Source organism: Denticeps clupeoides, chromosome 9, assembly GCF_900700375.1.
Source record: "Denticeps clupeoides chromosome 9, fDenClu1.1, whole genome shotgun sequence".
In the NCBI taxonomy this organism is placed as follows: Eukaryota; Metazoa; Chordata; class Actinopteri; order Clupeiformes; family Denticipitidae; genus Denticeps; species Denticeps clupeoides.
Window position 1 is genome coordinate 12,386,468 of NC_041715.1, and position 22,855 is coordinate 12,409,322.

General features: G+C 44.1%; 3 protein-coding genes and 1 long non-coding RNA gene across 7 annotated transcripts; 3 read left to right on the plus strand and 1 right to left on the minus strand.

Moving 5' to 3' along the window:
* The first annotated feature begins 155 nt into the window (after positions 1-155).
* On the plus strand, positions 156-13,985 carry cryl1 (crystallin, lambda 1). Of its 3 annotated transcripts, none has more exons than XM_028990370.1 (8): positions 156-308; positions 840-947; positions 2,241-2,367; positions 4,383-4,544; positions 5,659-5,853; positions 10,550-10,658; positions 12,593-12,699; positions 13,807-13,985. In XM_028990370.1, the coding sequence occupies exons 1-8, from the start codon at positions 268-270 to the stop codon at positions 13,846-13,848; spliced, it is 891 nt and encodes a 296-aa protein (XP_028846203.1). In that variant the 5' UTR covers positions 156-267; the 3' UTR covers positions 13,849-13,985. The 3 variants fall into 3 exon arrangements, with proteins under 3 accessions (XP_028846203.1, XP_028846202.1, XP_028846205.1); XM_028990369.1 differs by lacking the exon at positions 13,807-13,985 and adding an exon at positions 13,023-13,312; XM_028990372.1 differs by lacking the exons at positions 156-308; positions 13,807-13,985 and adding exons at positions 382-511; positions 13,023-13,312.
* LOC114796420 (uncharacterized) lies at positions 319-13,019 on the minus strand. Its single transcript, XR_003750726.1, has 3 exons — positions 12,966-13,019; positions 6,181-6,264; positions 319-499 (listed from the first exon to the last, which is right to left on the minus strand). It is a non-coding gene; the product is annotated as an uncharacterized LOC114796420 (long non-coding RNA).
* Positions 13,986-14,024: 39 nt separating the features above from the next.
* gjb8 (gap junction protein beta 8) lies at positions 14,025-16,635 on the plus strand. The gene is made up of 2 exons (XM_028990373.1): positions 14,025-14,124; positions 14,661-16,635. Exon 2 carries the CDS (start codon positions 14,673-14,675, stop codon positions 15,471-15,473), a length of 801 nt encoding a protein of 266 aa, XP_028846206.1. The 5' UTR covers positions 14,025-14,124; positions 14,661-14,672; the 3' UTR covers positions 15,474-16,635.
* Positions 16,636-17,117: 482 nt separating this feature from the next.
* Positions 17,118-21,036, plus strand: gja3 (gap junction protein, alpha 3). 2 transcript variants are annotated; one of them, XM_028990367.1, is made up of 3 exons: positions 17,118-17,356; positions 18,035-18,098; positions 18,988-21,036. In XM_028990367.1, the coding sequence occupies exon 3, from the start codon at positions 19,005-19,007 to the stop codon at positions 20,280-20,282; it is 1,278 nt and encodes a 425-aa protein (XP_028846200.1). In that variant the 5' UTR covers positions 17,118-17,356; positions 18,035-18,098; positions 18,988-19,004; the 3' UTR covers positions 20,283-21,036. The 2 variants fall into 2 exon arrangements, with proteins under 2 accessions (XP_028846200.1, XP_028846201.1); XM_028990368.1 differs by lacking the exons at positions 17,118-17,356; positions 18,035-18,098 and adding an exon at positions 18,167-18,475.
* Positions 21,037-22,855: the final 1,819 nt, after the last annotated feature.

Here is a 22,855-nt window from a genome sequence, read left to right on the forward strand (position 1 = left end):
TCGTTGAGATAGGTGCCTGCATAACAAAAAAAAAATAGTAATAAACCTTTAAGGACAAATGGCAATAAATAAGCGGACCTGGCAACAGAATGTTTGACCTATGCAGGACACCGTAGATAAATCACGTGCCTGACCCGCCTACTGTGCATGTGATAAAGCCACGGACAGCTTCATTCACGCTCTCTAGAAGGTTTATTTTGCACTTGGCAATAAAAGCATTTAATTTGGTCCAGCGACATACAAGTAAAGGCATTAAAGTTAGCTAAAATGAGTTCTTCAAAAGGGAAAATAATAACCATTGTGGGAAGGTGAGCCTTACGTTGTTATTCATCGAAGAGCTTTGAGAAAATTAGGGAGATGAAATCTTTGCTGTGGGTCAGATGGTGGAGTTCAAACTCGCATCTTGAACTTCGACCCCGATCTTAACGATTAATGAGTGGGCTGCTCAAGCACAACGCTCCCCAGAAGACTTTTGCCTGTTTATTGTGTAGTGTCACAACTAGAAGAAAAAGTGAGAAAAAATATTTTATATATATATATATACACACATACACACACAGTAAGTCTTTTTAAATGGTCACTTGTACTGCCTCAGTGCAGATTATGTGAATATCACGAGTAAATAGCCAGATAATGAACAGTAATTCACATTACAAAATTACAGTTGAGTTCTTTCAAGAAACCCTGAAGTCCTGTGGAGTGTACATTGGATAACGTGTTGCATAACGCAGTGTCCTACAGTGGAGTTTGATTCAAGCTGAATCCATTATGAGACAAATCACTGCGCAGTGTGAGTCTCCAGCTTCCCTCATGTCTTCCTGGGGTTCGTATATTCACAGTGGGCTGATTGGGCGTTCCTGGGCCATGGTCTTCCTCAGTGGGGGTTACAAGGTGAAGATCTACGACAACCAGCCTGGTCAGGCTGCCAAGGCCATCATGGAGATCAGGTCGGTGGAAAACAGACCATAAACTCTGTGAAAGACAATACAGAGTCTAATCTAGTCTGTCACTAGGGGGTGGGGTTTCACTACAATTGAATGTGGGTGGAGGTCACCTTTTCCAATCTTTGCCCTGCTGCCAGCAGGTGGAACTACTACTACTGGAACTAAGTGAAGTGATTGTCATTGTGAAGCACAGTACACGGTGACACATCAAAATGTGTCTTCTGCTTTTAACAATCACCCCTTGATGAGCAGTGGGCAGCCATGACAGGCGCCCGGGGAGCAGTGTGTGGGCACCTTACTAACTGGCATCTTGGCAACTTGGGATTCTAACCAGCAACCTGCTCATGTTCACTAACCACAACTTCTACTGGATATAACTTCCGAAAAAATTTTATATATTTTGTAGCTGGGAATATACATTTGACACATTACATCTCGTACCTCAGTGGCACCATGGATTTGAACCCTGGAACTTCTGTTCACAAGTCCCCTTTCTTAACTACTAGGCTGCTATTTTGCATGTGATCAGTGTGAAATAAATGGGGCTGGAGAACAACAGTAACTGTGTAGTACAGCTGCAGTAACAAGATGTGGGAATGGTTGTTGCCCACTGGGCAGCAAATATGACCTCAACCAGCTGAGCCATAAAGTCGGAGGTTCATACAGACGCCCTGAGCCATGGGCTGGGCACTCAACCCTGAGTGGTTCTAGGGAGAACAACTGGATTGGAGACTTGGCTAATGTAGTGAAAATAACATAATGTGTCATCATCCAGATGCTTAATGATATATATAATATGATATCATGGGTCAACTGGAAGCTTTCTATTGCTTATTAATAAATGAGAAGAAAAAAAGTATAGTGCACCATGGCTAAAATCTCATATATCGCAACAGTAATTTAATTTAACTCATTCTGTCAGTCTGAGAGACTTTATCATGCAGACACAGATCCTCATTCGGTTCTGGTATCATGTTTATTCATTCTAAAGGGCAGAGCTTGTGCCTTTCTGAAAATGCCACATATGCTACACCAACTTGTTGTGTTTGTTTTCTTCAGCCTTTGTGTTTTTATGTGTCATTTGTCATTGTTCGGAAGCCATTATGCTGGTTGTCGCTTCATGCCCTTGAATAAGTTTAGTAGACTACTGTCCTTCAGGTTTTCCAGTTCAGTGAATGCGTTCTGAAGTAGCCTTAGGAGTGACTGTGCTGTTAAGCTTCTCCCTTTCCTCCCTTCACGAGTGTTTAGGTGTGTGTGTCTTGGTGATGTTTTTTTATTGTATGTTTGGTGGGGCAGGAAACAGCTTGAGGAGCTGCAACAGTCCCACATGCTGAGGGGCAGCCTGAGCGCCACAGAGCAGCTCGCTCTGCTCAGCAGCCATGATGACCTGGCCCTGGCACTGGAGGGCGCCTTCTTCGTCCAGGTACAGAATGACACTGCGGCCACTGACATATGCTGAAAGGATAGAATCGACCTGCTCTCTCCTGCGTAGGATACAAAGCACATCCTTTCTGAATACAATAAACTTACCAAGCTTGAGAGATTTTCTTTTCTTTAAATGTGTTAAATTGGCATTCCAGTCCAGAGCACAATATCAGTTGGTGAGGATCAAGATCTTGGGTCATAGTACGCCAAACAACTGTGAATTCCTTCATTCTGTCATTTTTTGTGTCCTAGAGCTAATTGTTTAACTATAGAACAATAGATTCTTTACACGTTTTATTATTGTGTTTTATTGTACTGTACATTTTTTTTTTTGCATTTTCATTTCTTCAAAAAAATACTGTATGAACACACAGTGCATGTTAAGCCATGTCCTGAAAATGGGCCAAACAGGTTTGTGGTGTTAGTAATGGTCTACAGAAAGGTCTTGATTTTCAAGGCAGTGAGAGCAGGAAATGGAAATGTGACTCAGTTTTTCTAAGAAAAGCCAGCTGTAAAAAAGAAAGAAAAACACTACTATTATAGAAATATCTCAACAATTCATTAAAAACGTTTATTATACTACCACCGCTCATGGGTGGTAGTAGCCTAGTAAGTAACAAACTCGCCTATGAACCAGAAGACCCAGGTTCAAATCCCACTTACTACCATTGTGTACCTGAGCAAGACTCTTAACCCTGAGTGTCCAGGGGGGGACTGTCCCTGTAACTACTGATATTAAGTCGCTCTGGATAAATGCCATAAATGTAAATATATTTCAGATTTTCAGGTTTCATACAGATCCTCTGGACACATCATTTCGATATACAGACAAAGACTGTTAGACCTCTTACTCCTTTTCCATTTGTAAAGGGTTTGGTGTCAGAGATTAATGTTTTCTACCTGGATATTTTGGGATGGGAGTGGCATTACGTTTTACGTCATCAGTACTACACTAGTTCCACTGTCCCACTGCTGGGGAGAGGTGTTGTCACAATGTGACTCTTCACATATTCATCCAGATGAATATATTAATTGTTCTGAGGTCTCAGAAATGGAATTACATGTTGACATCCCTGCATACACTGAACAGTGTGCTTCCAACTTAAGTCCTAAATAGATTCGTTTTCAGATCAGACGTTCAGATCAGAACGTGTATTCTTTTCTCTTTTTTTCACATTTTAATATGTCTTTCGCATTAATGTGGATTGGACAGAGTGTTGTTTCCATTTTCACACGGTGTGAAAGACTGCAAACAGATTTAATCTGTATAGAAAAATAAAGTCTTTTCCTGACTGACCAGAACAAAGAGAGTGTTTACAAGAAGACACACTTTGGCTGAAATGTGTCCTGAGGCCCGGTGCAGAGCAGCAGGTTTATGGCCCTGACGACTGTGACTACAATGGTGCAGATGCCAGAAACATTTTCTGTTTACTTTAGAGTTAATTCAAGGCTCTTCTCTCTGATACACACACAGCACGCTGCTGCTTTGACAAGGTTACTCTTGAAGCAGTGTAGCGGTATGCATGATATTTTGTTCATGAACGTTTTGCTTGTGTTTAAAAATGTAACACTTAACATAGTCGCCCAGATCCTGGAGTGTGAAGAAACTGTACTTTTCACCTTGAAAGGCATGACAGTTTGGCATATTTGACTGTTTCCATCGAAGTGGCAGAAGGACAAATTGCATGTGACTGTGGAATCATCCGGACAGTTTTGCTTGGCTAATGACAAAGCGGCTGGAAGTGAATGTGATTATTTCACATTCTAAATGATATGAGAACCAACTTTGTCATGCTGTCTGCTCTTGTGGTGTAGACGTGTTACGTTCTTCCAGGATGTTCTTCTGATTAAAGCATAATGTCAGCATCCATGCAGTGTTGCTGGTCAGTGGTGGTCATGGATTATCAGAGGTGGCATTACAATAACAGATGAAACGTTGTTGGAAATATAAAAAGTGACACATGAGCTGCGTCCGGGTGACTTTGTGTGTATTTGTTTGTGTGTTGTCTGCAGGAGTCCATTTTTGAGGACCTGGAAGCCAAGCAGAGCGTCTTTAAAGCTTTAGAGACTCACGTGGGAGAGGGTGTGGTCCTCAGCAGCTCCACCTCCTGCCTGATGCCGAGCAACGTGTTCTCCCGAGTCCAGAACCGCACTCGATGCATTGTATCTCACCCGGTCAGTGCCGTTCACACGGATTTCTCATGGAGAACACATTCTGTCTTGTGTCATTTTCAACCAATCAGATGTTTTTTTAAAATACTGCGCTTTTCATGTTGAATGAATGAATAAATCCAGTAACGGTCAGGCTGCACCGTGACACCGGTCCCGATTAGCATTGTATTAATTCGATATGTGTTTGTAGATAAAGATGACACTAAGTAGATAATAGTAGTATGTGCAGATAAGATCTGATGCATTTGTAAATCTTGGTAAGATGGTGTATGCACCAGAATTCTTCTTGATTTTGAGAGTCTGTGCTCAATATATCAACATTTAGCTCTGTGTGACGCTTTTATCAACACCGAAACCTTTGTTTCAATATTGTATTTTCAATTATCACCATTTCTATGTACCACATTGGAATTGTAAGCAAAATCCAGGGTCTTCACATAAAGCGCCCCTTATCTATGTCCATGTAAAGACGTGGTCCCAAGAGGTAGGGGCAGTGGTGGCCTAGCGGTTAAGGAAGTGGCCCCATAATCAGAAGGTTGCTGGTTCGAATCCCGATCCGCCAAGGTGCCACTGAGGTGCCACTGAGCAAAGTACCGTCCCCACACACTGCTCCCCGGGTGCCTGTCATGGCTGCCCACTGCTCACCAAGGGTGATTGGTTAGATGCAGAGGACACATTTCACTGTGTGCACCGTGTGCTGTGCTGCTGTGTATCACAATGACAATCACTTAAAAAACAAAAAACAAAAAAAAAGTTGCATGCTCTCACTTCTTGTTTATTTCTGTAAATCCTGAATTAGCAGACACTCCCCACATACTACGTGTGTAATGGGGCCACCAAAATCTGTCCTCGAGTGCCGCTGCCAGTGCATTATAATGAAACTGCACTGAACTTTGTCCCGCTCTTTTAAAAACACTGGAATTCCAGCCTTATCTCCTGGCACACCTTCCCTTCCTTCCTCTGGTTAACAGTGAGAGACAGTTCACCTTTACCTGTTTACCCGGTGAATGTTTAATCCTGGCAGGCTCGCCTCAGATTATCGGGGTCAGATGAAGAGATAAGGATGGGCGTAGTTGATTCGATCGTCTGAATGGGGGTGCCTTTCTCTGCCCTGTAGGTAAACCCACCTTACTACGTGCGCCTGGTGGAGCTGGTGCCGCACCCGGAAACACTCCCAACTGTGGTTGACCTCGCCTACTCCCTCATGACCGAGGTGGGCCAGGCCCCCGTCCGTCTCAACAAGGAGATTGACGGCTTTGCCCTGAACCGCGTCCAGTACGCCATCATTGCGGAGTCTTGGAGGCTGGTGAAGGTGGGTAAAGCAACAAAGCACCCCCCTCCCTTTCCCAACAACTTCCTCCCGAGTCCCTGAGCGGCAACACACCCTGCCCTGTCCTGTGGGTGATGAGCTTGTCCTCCACACAGGATTACAGTAATTGCTGCAATCTTTGTCTTACGCCAACCTTTGTCTTCAGTTGTCCCGAACTCCGAGAGAGGCGGGGCCGATCTGCTGACAGTGGACCCTCTGTCTTTGTGTCCAGGAGTAAGCGAACATCCTCCTTCCTCTTTTCGGTTTAACTTTGTTTGTGTGGTGAAAAAATCTCACACAGGACATTTTCTTCCTGCTTGTACACTTTACCTGAGAGCTGAAGTATATCAGATGCAGGCTGAAATGTTCTGGGCCCTGATCCTTTCTTCCGCCTGGTCCCTGCCGGCGTCTGCCCTGAAACAAAGAGTCGAGTCAGGAGAAGCCCTGCCGCCTCAGATCTGCTGTCAGCATGGCAGACTTCCCTGAAACAGGGAAAAAGCTTCGCTGGGCAAACCATGCCTGTAATTTGGATTTTTATGAAGTTGAACTCTAATAAGGAGGATGAGCATGGACTCTTTGTTTGGAGAGAAGACAGAAGGAGACAGAAGGGCTTCTGTTTCTTCCCCTCCCCAAGTCTCTTTAGGAAACTGGCAAATGAAGTACTGAAGTACCTATGGAAGGATGCACACCTGAGATTGGTCCTGTGAATAAATTTTTACAGCTAGGGTGTGTCTGGAGGTCCCCGCACCCTCACCACTGGTGATGTTGATGTTGGGGTGGTAGTAGCCTAGGGGTAACACACTTGCCTATGAATCAGAAGACCCAGGTTCAAATCCCACTTACTACCATTGTGTCCCTGAGCAAGACACTTAACCCTGAGTGTCTCCAGGGGGGGACTGTCCCTGTAACTACTGATTGTAAGTCGCTCTGGATAAGGGCGTCTGATAAATGCTGTAAATGTAATGTTTTTTTTATTCAGTAGCAAAAAAACAATGAAATGCAACTTGTTAAAAACTTGTTGTATTCTGGGGATTAACTGTCGAATCAATGAACAAACATTTCTATAAATTTAGAGAAAAGTGAAGCTACACTGTGGACTAATCACAGCTTCTTATGGGTGAAGGTGCATTTTACCTCGCTTTTTGTCATCAAAATAATTCTTTTGCACAGAACTTGACATGTGACAGGTCACAAAATGTCTCTATGCTTAAATTCTTTGAAGCAACCTTCTATGCATAACTAAATATTTGTGTGAAACTTCATTGCCTCTCAGTATAAATGACCTGTCACATATTAGCAAGTGAATTCTTCTGAGGCATACACCCCCCCCCCCCCCCCCCCTTTACCGAGGAATGTGCTCTGAGAACATTCACAGACCAAACAGGCCAGTTTGCTCTTCACAAAGTGATCTTTTGGGTACTGCCAACATGTCCAATGGGTCAGTCATAAACAGTCGCATTCTACCAGAACCACTCCCCTGATACGCTTGTAGTTGTTGTTTTTCTGCTGCTCATTGGAAAGTTAAATTAGTTTGTGCCTCTACTAACAACCACATGTATAGAAATATTAGCATATTAGAGATTCTGTAATTTGCATATTGCATTGCGTGGAATTCAGTCAGTGCTGGAGGACATGGTGAAATTGAAATTCTTTCATGTTTACCATGTTGCTTCCTGCCTTTTTAACCATTTTATACAGCATGTAAATCGAGCTGCTCAGCCATTTTTCTAAAGGTTGATTACTATTTTACCTTTAAGAATAGCACTTGTTCCCATCATAACATTTTCCTTTTTCAGTGGCATCAGACCAGACTGGTTTGAAAGTGTTTCTTTACCAAAAGTCCCTTTTTGAGTATGAAGTGCTCCCTTTGTATTCCAAATCCTGGACCGCTGAGGTGCCACTGAGCAAAGTACCATCCCGACACACTGCTCTCCGGGCGCCTGTCATGGCTGCACACTGCTCACCAAGGGTGATCGTTAAATGCATAGGACACATTTCGTTGTGTCACTGTGTGCTGTGCTGCATGGTTTCACAATGACAATCACTTCACTTTCACTTTTAAGTTGATTATAATATTGTAGTACCTGTCCATACTGCCAGTTTGAAGAATATTCGGAAGGTGAAGAAAGCATCAAGCTGTTTTTACCGTTTTCACCAAGAAAGAATAGAATAACACTTACATCTACCTGAATCATTGATCTCATGATTATTGCTGGGTTACAAGATTGTGGGATTTGTCCTGTTGTTGTGTTTGCAAGCATCTGAATTTGTTGTGCTATTTGCATAGCTATCTTAGTGTTAGGTGAGATTCTTTCGTAGACCATTAAGTAATTTAAATGAGTCATGATAGCCGGGAGCTACATAGCAGCGAGCATCCGGCCAACTGTTTACGAAGCCAGCACTTATGTAACATTCTCATAAGAATTTATTTGTAACCTGCCCAGCTCAGCTCATTTTAAAAAGACTTTTGACATACTTTTAGTTGTACTGAATGGTTAAATGGACGTGTGTATAGGCCAGTGGGTCTGTTTTTGATCATCTGTGCATGATTATTTTTGGTTATTAAGATCTTAATTAGTCAGCGTAACAAACAATAGCAAAAACGCTTCCACCTGCCTTGTGAAAAACGTGTTGCTGCCAAGCAGTGATAGTACCTCAGACAAGTGAAAATACATACCCGTTGTTGCCAGCTGGTGGTGCTATGTCTACCAGGGGTTTTGGGCATGTGTGTCACCGTAATAATATTAACCAATGTGTTATAAATGTTCAGCACTATCAACTGATTTTACATTCAGTTCATCAGCAATTTCACACATTGTGGCATATCATAAGTGACATCTTGGCATAATAAAAACAACAACAGTTATTTCTTATATAGCCCATATACTGTATGTGATTATCTCAGTGGGCTTTGACAGTTCCTACAGTTGACACCTCCAACGCTTGACCCGTCACACACAAGAAAAAACTCCACACAAAAAAACTAGGAGAGAAAAAAAGGAAGAAACTCTGGGAAGGAGTGATACAGAGAGGGACGCCCTTCCAGGGTAGAGTGAGCCTGCAATTGGTGTCAGTGCAGGGTTTGTGATGATTTGTCGAAAAATTCTACATTTGTAGAGATGGAAAAGTCCAAAGTGTAGTATAGAGCATCTGTCCACGTTTGATGTACCGGACAGTGCAGAGTAGTTGTTTAGTCCAGTGTCATGGTCTACATTAAGTGTCCATTATCATGCTACTGGTCCATTTGAAGATCCCTGAAGCTTTAGCTGTTATGGAGGTGGTGGCTGTGGTGACCCTCTGGTTCGTTTCAAGACAAATTGTCTATTTAGTAGTTCATCACTAGTGGCTAGGATTCATAATGTATGTCAAATTTCACGTAGAATCCTTAAATTACACCTGGAGTTGAGCTATCTCAGCAGCGGGCACTACAGCGTGTTGTTGTTGTTGCCCTTATCCAGAGTGACTTTAGAATCAGTAGTTAAAGAGACAGTCCCCTTGGAGACTAGCTCAGTTGTATTAAGTGGGTTTTGAAGCTGTGACTTTGTGTGTCTTACCCACAAGGCTACTACATCCCTGTTAACTCATGTATGTACGCAGTCTGGACCTCCCATGCTTTGGCCCTAATGAAGAATGAAGCTTATAACAGTTCATATATGTCATGTAGGACTGGTCACATGTCAGCTATTGTAAGTGTGGTATGTGCCGTGTACTGTCTGGGTTTGGCATGGTGAATGACGCTGAATAGAATGGCTATGAAGGCGGTGATGGGAGTGGATGTTTACGAAGATTATTTATTGATGGAGCCGTTTCTGGTTTCCTAACATGGATCTGTTATACATACATGACAGTTTCATTTTTCACCACTTCCATGCCGAACATTCGTCATGGGACAGCACAGAAGCCCTCGGAATCTCTTATGTCACAAGTGGGTGAACTGGTTTGACATTCATAGTGTGCAGAACTGGTGAAGGTATTCACTAGAGGAAGAACCGAACATTTCCGGCTGGCAGGCTTCCTTCATGAGCTCCTTTGTATTTATGAGGAGCCTGAACGAAGAATGGGGAAATCATTAATAATCCAGTAATAGCGTAGAATGGCAGTCATGTTCATGTTTGACTCATATTGACCGCGCTGGTCCTTTCAGCGGCTGCCGGAGCTAGAAAGTGGAGCGTCTGAGAAAGATGCCGGTTTCTGCGCCGATTACCACCGAGGAACAGCCTCTTTCACGACTCCCCCAAGCTGGACAGCGCCTTGTGACGCCAAGATAACGGGGCCCTTGTTGGCCACTGGAAGCTAACAAAGACCACCCTGTCCCCTCCTCTTTCCCAGCCGGTTGTCCGAGCTTTGATTTCACCCCAGTTCAGCCAGCAGGTACCTGAAACCTCAGGAAATCTGAGCGCCGTGCAGAGCCAGGCCTGGCACGGCCGCCCAGCGCCCCCAGTGTGCCTTCCCATTATTCCGAGCACACAGAACCAGATTATTACAGAAACCCAATATGTTGGGAGCCCCTTTAGAACCACACTGTAGGGATGAAAAGATGTTGGGCTTTAAGAACCAGAATAGACAGATACAGTGGAAGCCTGTTCATCAGATAAGATCGAGGATGAAATGTGGGCATGCTGTCTTGGTGCCATGCAGGAAAAAAAGTTTTTAAACGTGGGTGTTTTTTTTTTTTTTTTTTTTTCCTCTCCGTTTCCAGGATGGAATCATCTCAGTCAAAGACATCGACCTGGTGATGTCAGAGGGGTTGGGCATGCGCTACGCTTTCATTGGTCCCATGGAAACCATGCATCTCAATGCACCTGAAGGTGAGTTCCAGGCAGACACCTTTTGATGTCGCACTAGAGTGACCAGAAATGAGTCTTTACTGTGTGTCATTTGTATGGTTCCTTGCTTCAGAAACTTATCTAGCTGTTCTCAATTTAAATAATTAAAAGCTTCATATAATTCCAAGTCCCTTTTTTCAATTTGGAGTTTATAAATCCTGGCCTTGCTCAAAGTGCCCTACCTGACATGGTCTACCTGAGCAGAACTACACTGATGAGCCTTCAGAACTTTGTTGATTAATATTATTATTAAAATTCCTTCCCCTTTCATCTGTATGGTATGGAGTCTAAATTCCTCTTCTTATATAGGCAGGTGCTAAAAACTGGGGATCAGAGCTTCTTACTCACAGAACAGCTTATTAAAAGTCATAATTGCATTTTACTTAGAGCATTTTTATTTTTTTTTGTCCAGAGTTGTCATGCTGCGGGAGTTGTTATTCTGGAAATGCTATTTTGTTATTTGTCATATTTGTCATTGTTTAGCTTCTTCAGATGCATTACTTTGTGATATGAAGCTACAACAAAACAAAATTTCCGAACTTTAATAGCAAATAAAACGTGTGCCAAGTGCCAGAAATGAACTAAACAATCTAGATCTAGCAACAAAAAGAAACCATAAATATTAATGGGCATGAAGCCCTAGGGAAAATTTGGCATCTGCAGCCTTGTGACTGAACCGTGTCAAACAATGCAAGAACCATAGAATCACGCTGGTGCTTTGGGCCAGACATACACTTCACATGTCCTATGCATGGAGAGTCCTCATGAGCATGGAGAATGTCAGAGGTCCGTGTGAAATCTGGAGAGTAACCCCATTCACGTTGTTCGTGCGCCCCCCCGTCTGGACATGTGACGGGTCCTGATGGAATGAGCCTTGTTACATAAGAGGTGTCGCATTATTTTTCTCATAGTACCACTCTAAACGTATTCATGCACATCAGGTACAAAACCACTTGAGTCATGCTCCATGACTTTCGCCCACTTCCCAGAAGCAAGACTTCACCCTAAAACAACAGAGTCATTCCACTGGTTGGAGAGAAATCAGCGATGGGACAAGCACGTTCCCTGTTCACATCAGCAGCACAATGGCTGCATTTGTTACAGCAGGAAATCGATTGGAATGGGAATGTGTGCGATAGACTGGGGGAAATGATAGTGATAGTGAACATGGATACATCGTTTTTGCCCAAACGTGCCCCTTCTGTAACCTTTCTCACTAGTGCTACTTTTTGGCACAGTGAATCAAGCACTTTAGAGTGATTTATTGCTTGTGTCTTATACAGGTAAAACTTTTTTTTTTTTTTTTTTTTAAATAAAAAGTTTGAACTTCACTAAAACAATATGATATTATTTGACTAACTGCAGCTGACTTTGCCTCGTGATTTTTTTGTGGAACAAATGCACTGCATGTGCATGGCTATAATGTGTGTGCAGCAGAGATGAATTTCATTGTTTTTTTGCCTTAAGTGGGGAAAAAAAAGGCCACCCGGGCCATTCATGCAGAAGTCCAGGTTGTTCCAAAAGAGTTCCTTTTTTGGTTGATCTGATATCTCCGCGTTGCTGTTCGTGCTGGAACAACATCATTGCAGGTCGGGGTTATGTGCAGGTGAACACCAATGCTGGGGTATCAGATTGTGCTTCCTTTGTGCTTTTGAAAAATTGTTACGATGTGTACCAGTTGCAGACAGACGCAGACAGTGTACCGAGGGACAGATGAGGCAATATCAGGCACAAGGACAACTGTACCTTTGTGACTTAAAAGCTCCCCTTTGCATTGTCCCTTGAAGAAAATGTTGTGAAAAATTAGACTTGACCTTAAACTTGATTCTGGATTAAAGGAAATATCAAACCTTGCTCCAGTTAGGATGAGACAATACAGTGTTGACACCCTTTTTTTTTTTTTTTTCTTCTGTAAGGCCTGGAGGACTATCTTCAGCGCTACCGGCAAGGAATAAGGAGGGTGCTGGCAACCTTTGGGCCTATACCTGAATTTGCCGGTGAGGAAGCTGCAGCTATCAACAAGGTGGGTGGCCATATTTCATCCTGTGGAATCCTCCCTAAGTTGAAGCGTTGTTTTATTATTTGACGGCAGCTATAAACTTGCTTACTTAGTTATTTTGCATTATTGGAAAACGATTGGATTTTTCAATTTGAAATTCAGCTGTTGAACTTGCTCAGTGGGACCTTGGCGGATCGGGATTGAATTTCTTATTTTATAGACACACAATGCCATCAATTGAGAAAGAAGTGTGAAGGTTGATGTAATTTATGCACGTGAGAATTTAATACCTGATTTACAAAGCCTGTCCACAATGAGGAATGAACGTTCTGAAGAACCATCCACAGGAGATCGGTGAGCTGATCCCCGGTGACCAGGAACATCTCTCGGCCAGGAGGGAACGGCGGGACCAGCTCCTGATGGGCCTGTCTAAGCTCAAGAAGTGAGCTCCTGCTCTGCCTGGCAGGATGGAGGGTCACCTGAACCCTCTGCGACCTCAGCACTGAACATCAATGAAGCCTTCAGGAATGGTCCTTTGGACGTTTGAAATCTGCGAGAAACAAACAAAAAAAAAAAAAAAGTAGTAATTACTGTACAATTACTGTAATAATTGTTTCATTCGTATTGATTAATTCACTGAATTAAAAGGGATTGACACTTACTGTCACCGCGCTCTACAGAATGTTCTGTAAAAAGCAGGCGGCGTAAATAAACTGCAGGGGCCTGACGCAGAGACCTGCAGCTGACCAGTTACCAGCGAGCACTAACCAGTACTAGTATCAACTCAAACCGCTGACCTCTGGCGTGACCCGCACTGTGGCGGTGAGGAGATTTATAGGAAGGAGATAATAGTCAATGGTGAGAAGGATATACCCAGGATGCAGGTGACATGCTGCTCCCAAGGTCGGGTACGCGGGGCATGTCGGGAGGAGGAGGAGGAAGATGATTGGGATGATAAATATGAATGTTATGTGGTTGACAGTAAATGCACTTGAAAAACACTGATGAAATGTACAATTGTGAGCGTTTCGCAAAGCAAGATCATCGAAGAGTCCAATCACAACTTCCTGGATTTTTTTATTTTCCTTTAAATCAACTCCACGTCCGATTTGGTTTATCATCTTTTTTTAGTTGGACCCGCGGCTGCGGTGGTTCCGAAAGCGCTGGTTTTAAATAATAAATTCCTGGTTCCCGGCGACTGAGGGGCAGCCATGGTGTAAACAGACCTGATTCGGATGCTGGACGAGCGACATTCATGCGCCGACTCCACCCAGCAGGAGGAGGAGGAGGAGGAGGAAGAACCTCCTCAAGACAAAAATCAGGTGCAGCGAACGAGCGCGTCACACCGGGGACTCGCCGCCTAAATCCGACACTTGTGTCTATGGAGGGATTCTGATTTTATACACACACACACACATATCGTATTTATCTATTCCTTTTTATCGCGAGGTAAGTTCATTCATTCGTTAATTCGATTTCATTTACCATTTTTACGAAGCGTCCACGTGATACAGTAGCGGGCGGTGCGTGGAATCTCAACAACAGCGATATAATGATGTAAATTCTCTCTAAAAAAAAAAAAAAGATGTACATGTGAACGATTGTAGTAAGTTTTTGAAATTCAGGAATGAATGGGATATTTGCGTGGAACGTTCCGGTGGTTTCTACCGTCTCGCTTGTAACAAAAAATCTACTTTAGAGGGAATGGCCGAAGGTGCTTGTTCTTAAACTCTTTTATTTTACTGAGAGCCAAGTGGGGAATAGTTCGGATTTGCACCATTTCGCTTCTAGTCCAGAACCAGCACGGCTCGATAATATTCAACATTCACAAAGACATTTAACCAAGAAACCGACGCAGAGTATCAGCAGAATGGAGCAGGTCCAGGACCAGTAGACCTGCTGGTATCCTCCTTTGGTCGTACGCCCAGGAGTAAAGGCTGAGTTAGTAAAGGTGTGTGTGTGTGTGTGTGTGTGTGTGTTGTCAGGTGGTGTGAAAAATGAGTTGGGGGACCCTGTACACCCAGCTGGGTGGCGTGAACAAGCACTCCACAAGCCTGGGAAAGATCTGGCTGTCGGTGCTCTTCATCTTCCGCGTCACCATCCTGGTCCTGGCCGCCGAGAGCGTGTGGGGGGACGAGCAGTCGGACTTCACCTGCAACACCCAGCAGCCCGGCTGCAAGAACGTCTGCTACGACCATTTCTTCCCCGTCTCGCACATCCGCCTGTGGTGCCTGCAGCTGATCTTTGTGTCCACGCCGGCCCTGCTGGTGGCCATGCACGTCGCTTACCGCAAGCGAGGGGAGAAGAAGGACATCATCGCCTCCCAGGGCGAGAGGTCCAAGACCAACGACCTGGAGAGTCTGAAGAAGAAGCGGCTGCACATCACGGGCCCACTCTGGTGGACGTACACGTGCAGCCTGTTCTTCCGCCTCGTCTTCGAGGCCGGATTCATGTACGCTCTCTACTACGTGTACAATGGTTTCCAGATGCCCCGACTGGTCAAATGTGAGCAGTGGCCCTGTCCCAACAAAGTGGACTGCTTCATATCACGTCCCACCGAGAAAACCGTCTTCACCATCTTCATGGTGGCCTCCTCCGCCACCTGCATGGTGCTCAACGTCGCCGAGCTCGTCTACCTCATCATCAAAGCCTTGATGAGGTGCTCGGCCAAGAGCCCCGCGAGGAACCACGTCAACGTCCACTCGGACTACTCAACCAGGGAGGCCTACATGCACAACAAGACCAACGAGATGCTGCTGTCTTCATCCAGTGACTCCTCCAGCAGCAGGGCCACGTGACCCCCATCAGCCGAGCGCAGGGAGGACAACCTCAGTATTCCAGACTCGTCTGGTTTCGTGAAGGATTTTAAATCGGGAACGAGGTGGTGCACATGTGGCATGCAAATTTATGCAAAAAAAATAATGTGCACATTAAAAAATAGTATCTATATTTGCCATTAGGTGTGCTTTGCCTAAATAAAACGATTCATGAAGTAGACACCTTTAATACGCGGTGGCTTTTAGATTAATGCGTTTTGGGCAGCAGCGCCACCTGGTGGCCATTATGTTTTAGCGCACAATACAGTTTTTTCGTTTATTGTGTTGTTCTTGTACATTTGACGCCAATAGCAATAATCATGATATGCCATCGTTTTAATACACTGTAGAGCCAAGTAAGAAGTTTACAGGTCTGTGAATTTTTTGTTTTTGAGAGTTATGTAGTTGGCATCATGGGAGACATTTTGATTATACTTTGCTATCTCTGTGCATTTCCATGTTAGTTTTTCTATTTGAACAGGCCCAGTGAAATGAATATGCGATCAAATGTTGCCTCGAGTTCCGTTCAGAGGCCTGACTTTCAGATCTTTTTTCTTATTAAATATGGAAGGCCGTAAGCTTTTTCCACTGACATTTGTATGTAAAGTATGTTTATATTAAATGCTGAAAAGTGTTTGGCGGTAGAAATGATTTCTTTTGTGAGGAGTTTAGTGTTACATCCTTGAGTTGTTTGTATTTGTCACTAGAAACGCTCATGTCCAGAAACTGTATTAAGCCGGCCTGACGTGATGTTGCCTGTGGAGCCTACTATAGGAGTAGGGCCCATTTTAGTATATGGGGTTTTCTATTCTGGACCTTGTTGTCAGGGTAGACCGTGAAGAGGGATTGTTGAGCCAATGTGCCTTCTGTCTTTGTTATTATAATGTAATATGTTTTTATTGAAGTACACATCCAGGTAATTTGCATTTCCTAACTACCTAGACAATAGTTTTTACACATTCTGTGCTTGTCTGCCATTAAATGAATCAAAGCATAACGTATAATTTTAAACATTACAAAGAATGCAATATCATGGAGAATTTAAGGATCTTTATGCATTAAAACAATTGGATATCCAGTTGCACTCTAAATGTATCTGTCTTTTCTGTCATAGAGGTTTTAAAATAAAAAATGTATTAACTATTTTGCCATTGTGAGTTTTTTTGGTTTGCTCTTGTCCATGCATTAATAAGCTTCTTCTGAAGCTCGGCTGGTACTGCCATTACACTACACCATTCACTGTGTGGCATCACAGCAAATAAAGATAAGTGTACTGAATAAACGATATTCCAGAAGGGAGTACAGTAATGTAGTAAAGGTTTAAAGAGCACCACAGCTTCCTTTCACCGGATCAAAGCAGGCAAAAAATCAGAAACCTAACAAGAGAACCAAATGTTAGAGTGAACTTCAACAGAGTTTTTTGGGGGAAAATTTTGTTAAAAAAAGAACCACAAGAACGAGCTCGCCGGTGTGCGCATGCGCAGGAGGGTTCGTCCTTACGCGTGTAGCGGCGGTGCCGGCGTGTGACTCGTTTTATACTTTATACCTAATGAGATATGAGAACATTGCACTGGGTGCGTCGCCGACCTCCACATGTCGTTAATATCGGTTTGGACCGGAATGCCCATTGAAGTGTGCGCTGCTCCGTGTTGAACGGGGCAGAATTGCGTGATTTGGGGGGGGGGGGCGTGGCGTGGCGTGCGCCCCTGTGCGCTGGTGACTCTCCGGACGCGCTCATGCATGCTCATCCGACGTGACATTGGCGATGGCCGGGGACGCGACAGCCCATCACCGAGAAAAGTAACTTTCTCTCTTCTCCCCCCCCCCGCGAAGACGCCGGCGCGCCGGTCCTCCCACGCAGTCCGGTAAGCTGGCAAAGCTGCCAGGATCCGGGGGGGACAGGGGACAGGGGACAGGGGAGGGCTCCGGATACCTGAAGGTATGGTCGAGACGGGTGGGTGACAGCGGACCCCCTCTGCACTGTCGCAGGCAGGCGCCACCTTTTCATCACGCAACTTGTGTTATATTAGATATATATAGATATATATAGATATAGATATATTAGAAATGTCTGTAGAAATGTCTGTTCCTGCTCCCAGCCTGCACTCAGCTCCAGCAGGTCTAAAGCATCACCTTATCACCTTATTATAGAAATGGCAGTAATAAAAAAATTAATCTATACATCAGCGTAGATTTATTTTTGGTTTTATAATAGACATATTTATGTGGTTGTATATAAATGTTTCACAGACGTTTTTTTTTTAGTTCAGTTAATCAGAAAATCAATTCATTTTATTTTAACAGATTGCTCAAATTTTTAATGATTTAATTGATTCTTTATATAAAAACTTACAAAACACAATAAAAAGTTGTTTTTTAATGTATTTACTAGCGACTTTTACGTAGCAGAAAGAATGCTTGAGCTCATTTTCACTTAAATGAATTGGCAATTTATTTTGTTATTTATTGATACATGCATTATGGCCACAAGCACACAGTTATCTTATATTACACTAAATGCTTCTGTTTTTCTTTTTTTCCAGGTACACCAAATACATATTCAACTTTAGTCAATGGATTTATTACCCACAACACAAGCACATTTTAGTAAGTGAACTTTCTTATAATCTTTTAATATTACTTTTAATAAAAGTTTACTCTCAGATGCCTGTTAAAACCTCCCAACAAGCACTGCGGTGCCTTATTATTGACAGCTTAGCAAGTTAAAAACTAAAAAAAACAATCTGCCGGATTTTTTGGGAGCGCGTTTCTGTGCTGCTGTGCGTGCGGTGGTGATGTTTCAGCATTTTAAGATGTGCTGGGCAAACAGGATTTGGGCACAATTCTGTAACAGGGCTGTCAGTGGGAACTGTGGAATCCGGCCTCGCACGGCTCCTATACGCTGTCCTCGCTGGGCTTACCGCTGTTTTTCACCATTATAATGTTGATCTCAGCACATGCCAGCTGGGCAGTGGAGCGAGCAGGTGAGGGAGAACGTGTGTGTGTGTGTGTGTTCGTGTGTGTGTGTGTGTGTGTGTGAGGCAGACAGTAAATACCATGTAATTGCCAGCAGTTAAAAGTTTCAGAGATTTCGCATTAGAAGAGACTTCCCATTTTGGTGCATGTCAGCGCATCAGCGTTCTATAAAGTTGAACGTTTAGAGTGGAACTCGCTTTTTTTTTCGGAGCTTCGATTGTGTCCCGTGAATGCACTTGTACGCGACCAGACAAATCAGCTTGTTCCCGCTGTTTGTCTGGCCTCTTTCCTGTTGTGTCCGCTCCTCTGTCGGACAGCGTGGTTCCAGCGCGAGGACTGTTAACCGGACTGAGCCCAAAACACTCCGTTCCTGTTTTGTGTTCTCAGCTGGTAGTTTGCGTTTCCTTTGATTCCTGAGTCCTGATGATCTCTCTTTCCCCCTCCTCCCCTCATTGTCTCCTCTTCCCTTTCCTCTCTACCCCCTTTGCTTTGTTCACTCCTGACCGTACGTTCTCCCCAGGCTAGACACCGTGAAGCATGGGTGACTGGAGCTTTCTGGGTCGGCTGCTGGAAAACGCACAGGAACACTCGACAGTGATTGGCAAGGTCTGGTTGACCGTACTCTTCATCTTTAGGATCCTGGTGCTGGGCGCGGCGGCGGAGGAGGTGTGGGGCGACGAGCAGTCGGACTTCACCTGCAACACGCAGCAGCCCGGCTGCGAGAACGTCTGCTACGACCAGGCCTTCCCCATCTCGCACATCCGCTTCTGGGTGCTGCAGATCATCTTCGTGTCCACGCCCACGCTCATATACCTGGGACACGTCCTGCACATCGTGCGCATGGAGGACAAGCAGAAGGAGCGGGAGGAGGAGCTGAGGAAGTCCAGCAGGTTCCGGGAGGAGGCGGAACTCCTGTACCAGGATGGGGGAGGGGGCGGGAAAAAGGCGAAGCCGCCCATCAGAGACGAGCACGGCAAAATCCGCATCCGGGGTGCCCTGCTGCGCACCTATGTGTTCAACATCATTTTCAAGACCCTGTTTGAGGTGGGGTTCATTCTAGGCCAGTACTTTCTCTACGGCTTCCAGCTGCGGCCCTTGTACAAGTGCGGGCGGTGGCCGTGCCCCAACACCGTGGACTGCTTCATCTCCCGGCCCACGGAAAAGACCATCTTCATCCTATTCATGCTTGTAGTGGCTTGTGTGTCTCTTTTGCTGAATTTCTTAGAAATTTATCACCTCGGATGGAAGAAGGTCAAGCAGGGCGTGACCAATGAGTTTGGCCCCGACCGCGAGTCGCTGGCCAACGCCGAGCCAGAGCCTGCGATCCCCGCCCCCAGAACTGCCCCTTCCACCCTTAGCTACCCCCCAAATTACACGGATGTGACCGCCGGTGGCAGCGCTTTCTTGCAGACGAGGCCAACGTCCCCCTCCGGCGTGGACTTCAAGCTGGAATCCCTGAGCAAGGATCTTCCGGAGACGTCAGCCTTCTACATCAGCAGCAACAACAACCACAGGCTTGCCGCCGAGCAGAACTGGGCCAACCTGGCCACCGAGCAGCAGACTCGGGAGATGAAGGCCACCTCCTCCTCCCCCTCCTCCACCTCCTCGGTCCAAAACCATGTGGCCCCGCCTACCGCCAGCCCCAGCCTGAGCGGTGGCAGCCTTAGTAACGGAAGCAACGAGGCGGCGGACGGGCACGTCGTCACCACGGTGGAGATGCACGCACCGCCCATCGCGGCGGCAGACCCGCGCCGGCTGAGCAGAGCCAGCAAGAGCGGCAGTGTTAGAGCCAGACCCAATGACCTGGCAGTGTAGGTCCACTCAGAACCCCTTACCCCCCCCCCGCACACACATGCCTACATTTTTTTTTATATAAAGTGCAAAAAATAAATAAAAACATAAATGCTACAAACCAAAAAAGGGCAGGAGGCTGGAGGTCAAAAATGTGAGGCAGGCTGCTGGAAGCTAAAGGGATTTTTCCAACGCAGCACATTCCTACAACGCTACAACAGTAAACACTCAGACAGGCCGGGCGGTTGGTGAGTTGTAGAGCACGTTCAGTGGGTCAGGTGTCTTGTGATGAGATTATGTTCTCCACATGGTCTCAGAACGGCGTTACTCGTATAACCTCGACATTTATTTCATGACTGATGAAGCTCTGCCGGTGGAATTGGTGGTTCTGTGTGCTGTTAAATTCTTCATCAGACCTACGGGTCCAGTGTGGCCTAGCGCTAAATGGAGAGCATCGCATGGGCCTACGGACTATTGCACTGGAGCAAGTAGGGAAGATCTAATATATTACGTAACACAGCATTGCAAAATGTTCAACCCTGCTTGGCTGCGGTTTCTAAATTAGATTGTCTAAATTGGTGGTGTTGTCAGGGGGCGTTTTTGAATACCGTACCACCTGGCTAGATTGCAAGGACTTCATGGTACAAGCGCAGGGTCCGTAACAATGAAAAACAATGTTTGCAGTGTCAGAGAAGATGGCTTTCATCAATGCACTTTTCCTATTGCAGGACTGATATGGTACAATGTCAGCGAGTGTGAATTCCTGACGTTGTTTTAATAAAAATAAGTTCAGCTTGATCTATTCCAGCTGCTTGTTTGGTATTTTACGTGCCTCGGTTTTTATATATGTACGCGTGATACTTTGCGTTTTATGGCTTAACTGCGTTTATTGCACTGTATTATGCCGTTTTATGGCTACTGGTAGATTATCAGGGTGCTCGTCTCAAAGCTCGTCTCACTAACCGAGCCTGCAGTCTAAAATCTGGAAGTCCACTTCCACATTCCAATATAACTCAATGAGGTGGGAAAATGCTTTATCTGCAGTGTTCACTGAAGAAAAGGAAGAATATTATTATTTCACATGAATATATTTGCACTGATTATTATGCTTGCGATGTAAATTATATGACCTGAATCAGTATTATTTAATGTGGACAAGTGGGGCTCTTTATTATTTATAGGTCAATATACAGTGCCTCCTCTGACATGAACAGATACTGGATTGCTAGCATCATTCCAGCTCCTGCCTCTACATTTGAGTCTAACAATGAAATATGTATTTATTTTTTAAAAGCCAAAGTGAAGACATACGGCCATTCAAAACCAGGCAAATTACAATATTTCTCCATGAACGACTATAACAAATTAGTTGTCTTTTTGAAGCTTTGGCATTTTATAACCAACCAGTAAAGAACATGAAACAAAATCTAATCGGCTGGTACACAGTTTCAAGGTTCATAATTCAACATTAAAGTAGATGTTTTACTTCCAAAAATGATGTCATACCATGACATCTCAACATTTCTTTTTAACATATAATGACTGCCATCAGAAACAGAAGATCACTTTTTAATCATCTTCATGTAGAACGTGTGAACAGAAGGTGCATACATTATATGTGATGCTTTACAATGATTTTATTCTTCAAAGTGGTATTTTGAAGGAACTGAAACCTATGAGGAAATACCTACTGTCAGTACATGATGTAGCTGGCCCAAAATGAAACAATTCGCACATATTCATTTTTATTTAATTTCAGTTCTTTGGATATTTTGACCCAAGCGCTGAATACCACCTGTAGCAAGTAAAGATATGCTGAGATATGCATCTGATGGATGGGCTTCTCGATCAAACCTTTAGGCTGCGATATTTAAAAACATTTCACATGCCATTTATCAAAATCCCAGAGGCCACATTTTGTGATCTAAAATGAAAAACTTTGCATATCATTGCTTGTCACTATTGCTTGTACTACCAGAAAAAAATACATTGCTTTCAGAAGTATGTAAAAACTTTTCAGTGTATTCAGAAAGAAACTCAAGTGTGTGTTATTTTGTAATTTTGGTTTTTAAAGTTTACACTGGTGAATGAAAATTTGCACATATAGGCCAAAACAAAGTGTTCTGTGACAGGAAAAGGACAATGGCTACGAGAAATGTCTTAATGATTATTTTGCATTACAGGCAGTATTACAAAAGCAAACATGAATTTCAGGATTGAAAAGAGTTTCTCTCTTTTTTCAACTTAGAGTAAGCATTCAAGTATGGCTTTAATTGCATTCTCACAACATTCCCGTGACTCCCTGATGATGCCCTAATGTCACACCAAAATGAGGGTGGCTGTGTGACCCATGAATTCTTTTAATTGCCCAAAGTCTTTCTTGGATTGTCGATATCTCATGCAGAGCATGATATCACAGGCCGGTCAGAAAACCCTCTACAACAGCCTGTTTCAAAGCTGTCTTATGGGAAACGCCTTATGTATTAGAATTTTGTAAGATCAAGTTGATGTAAATGTTCATTTACCTCAGATGTTTACAGAAATGTTACTAAATAAAAATTTTTGTAACATATTGCTTTCCTGCACTGATTACTGCA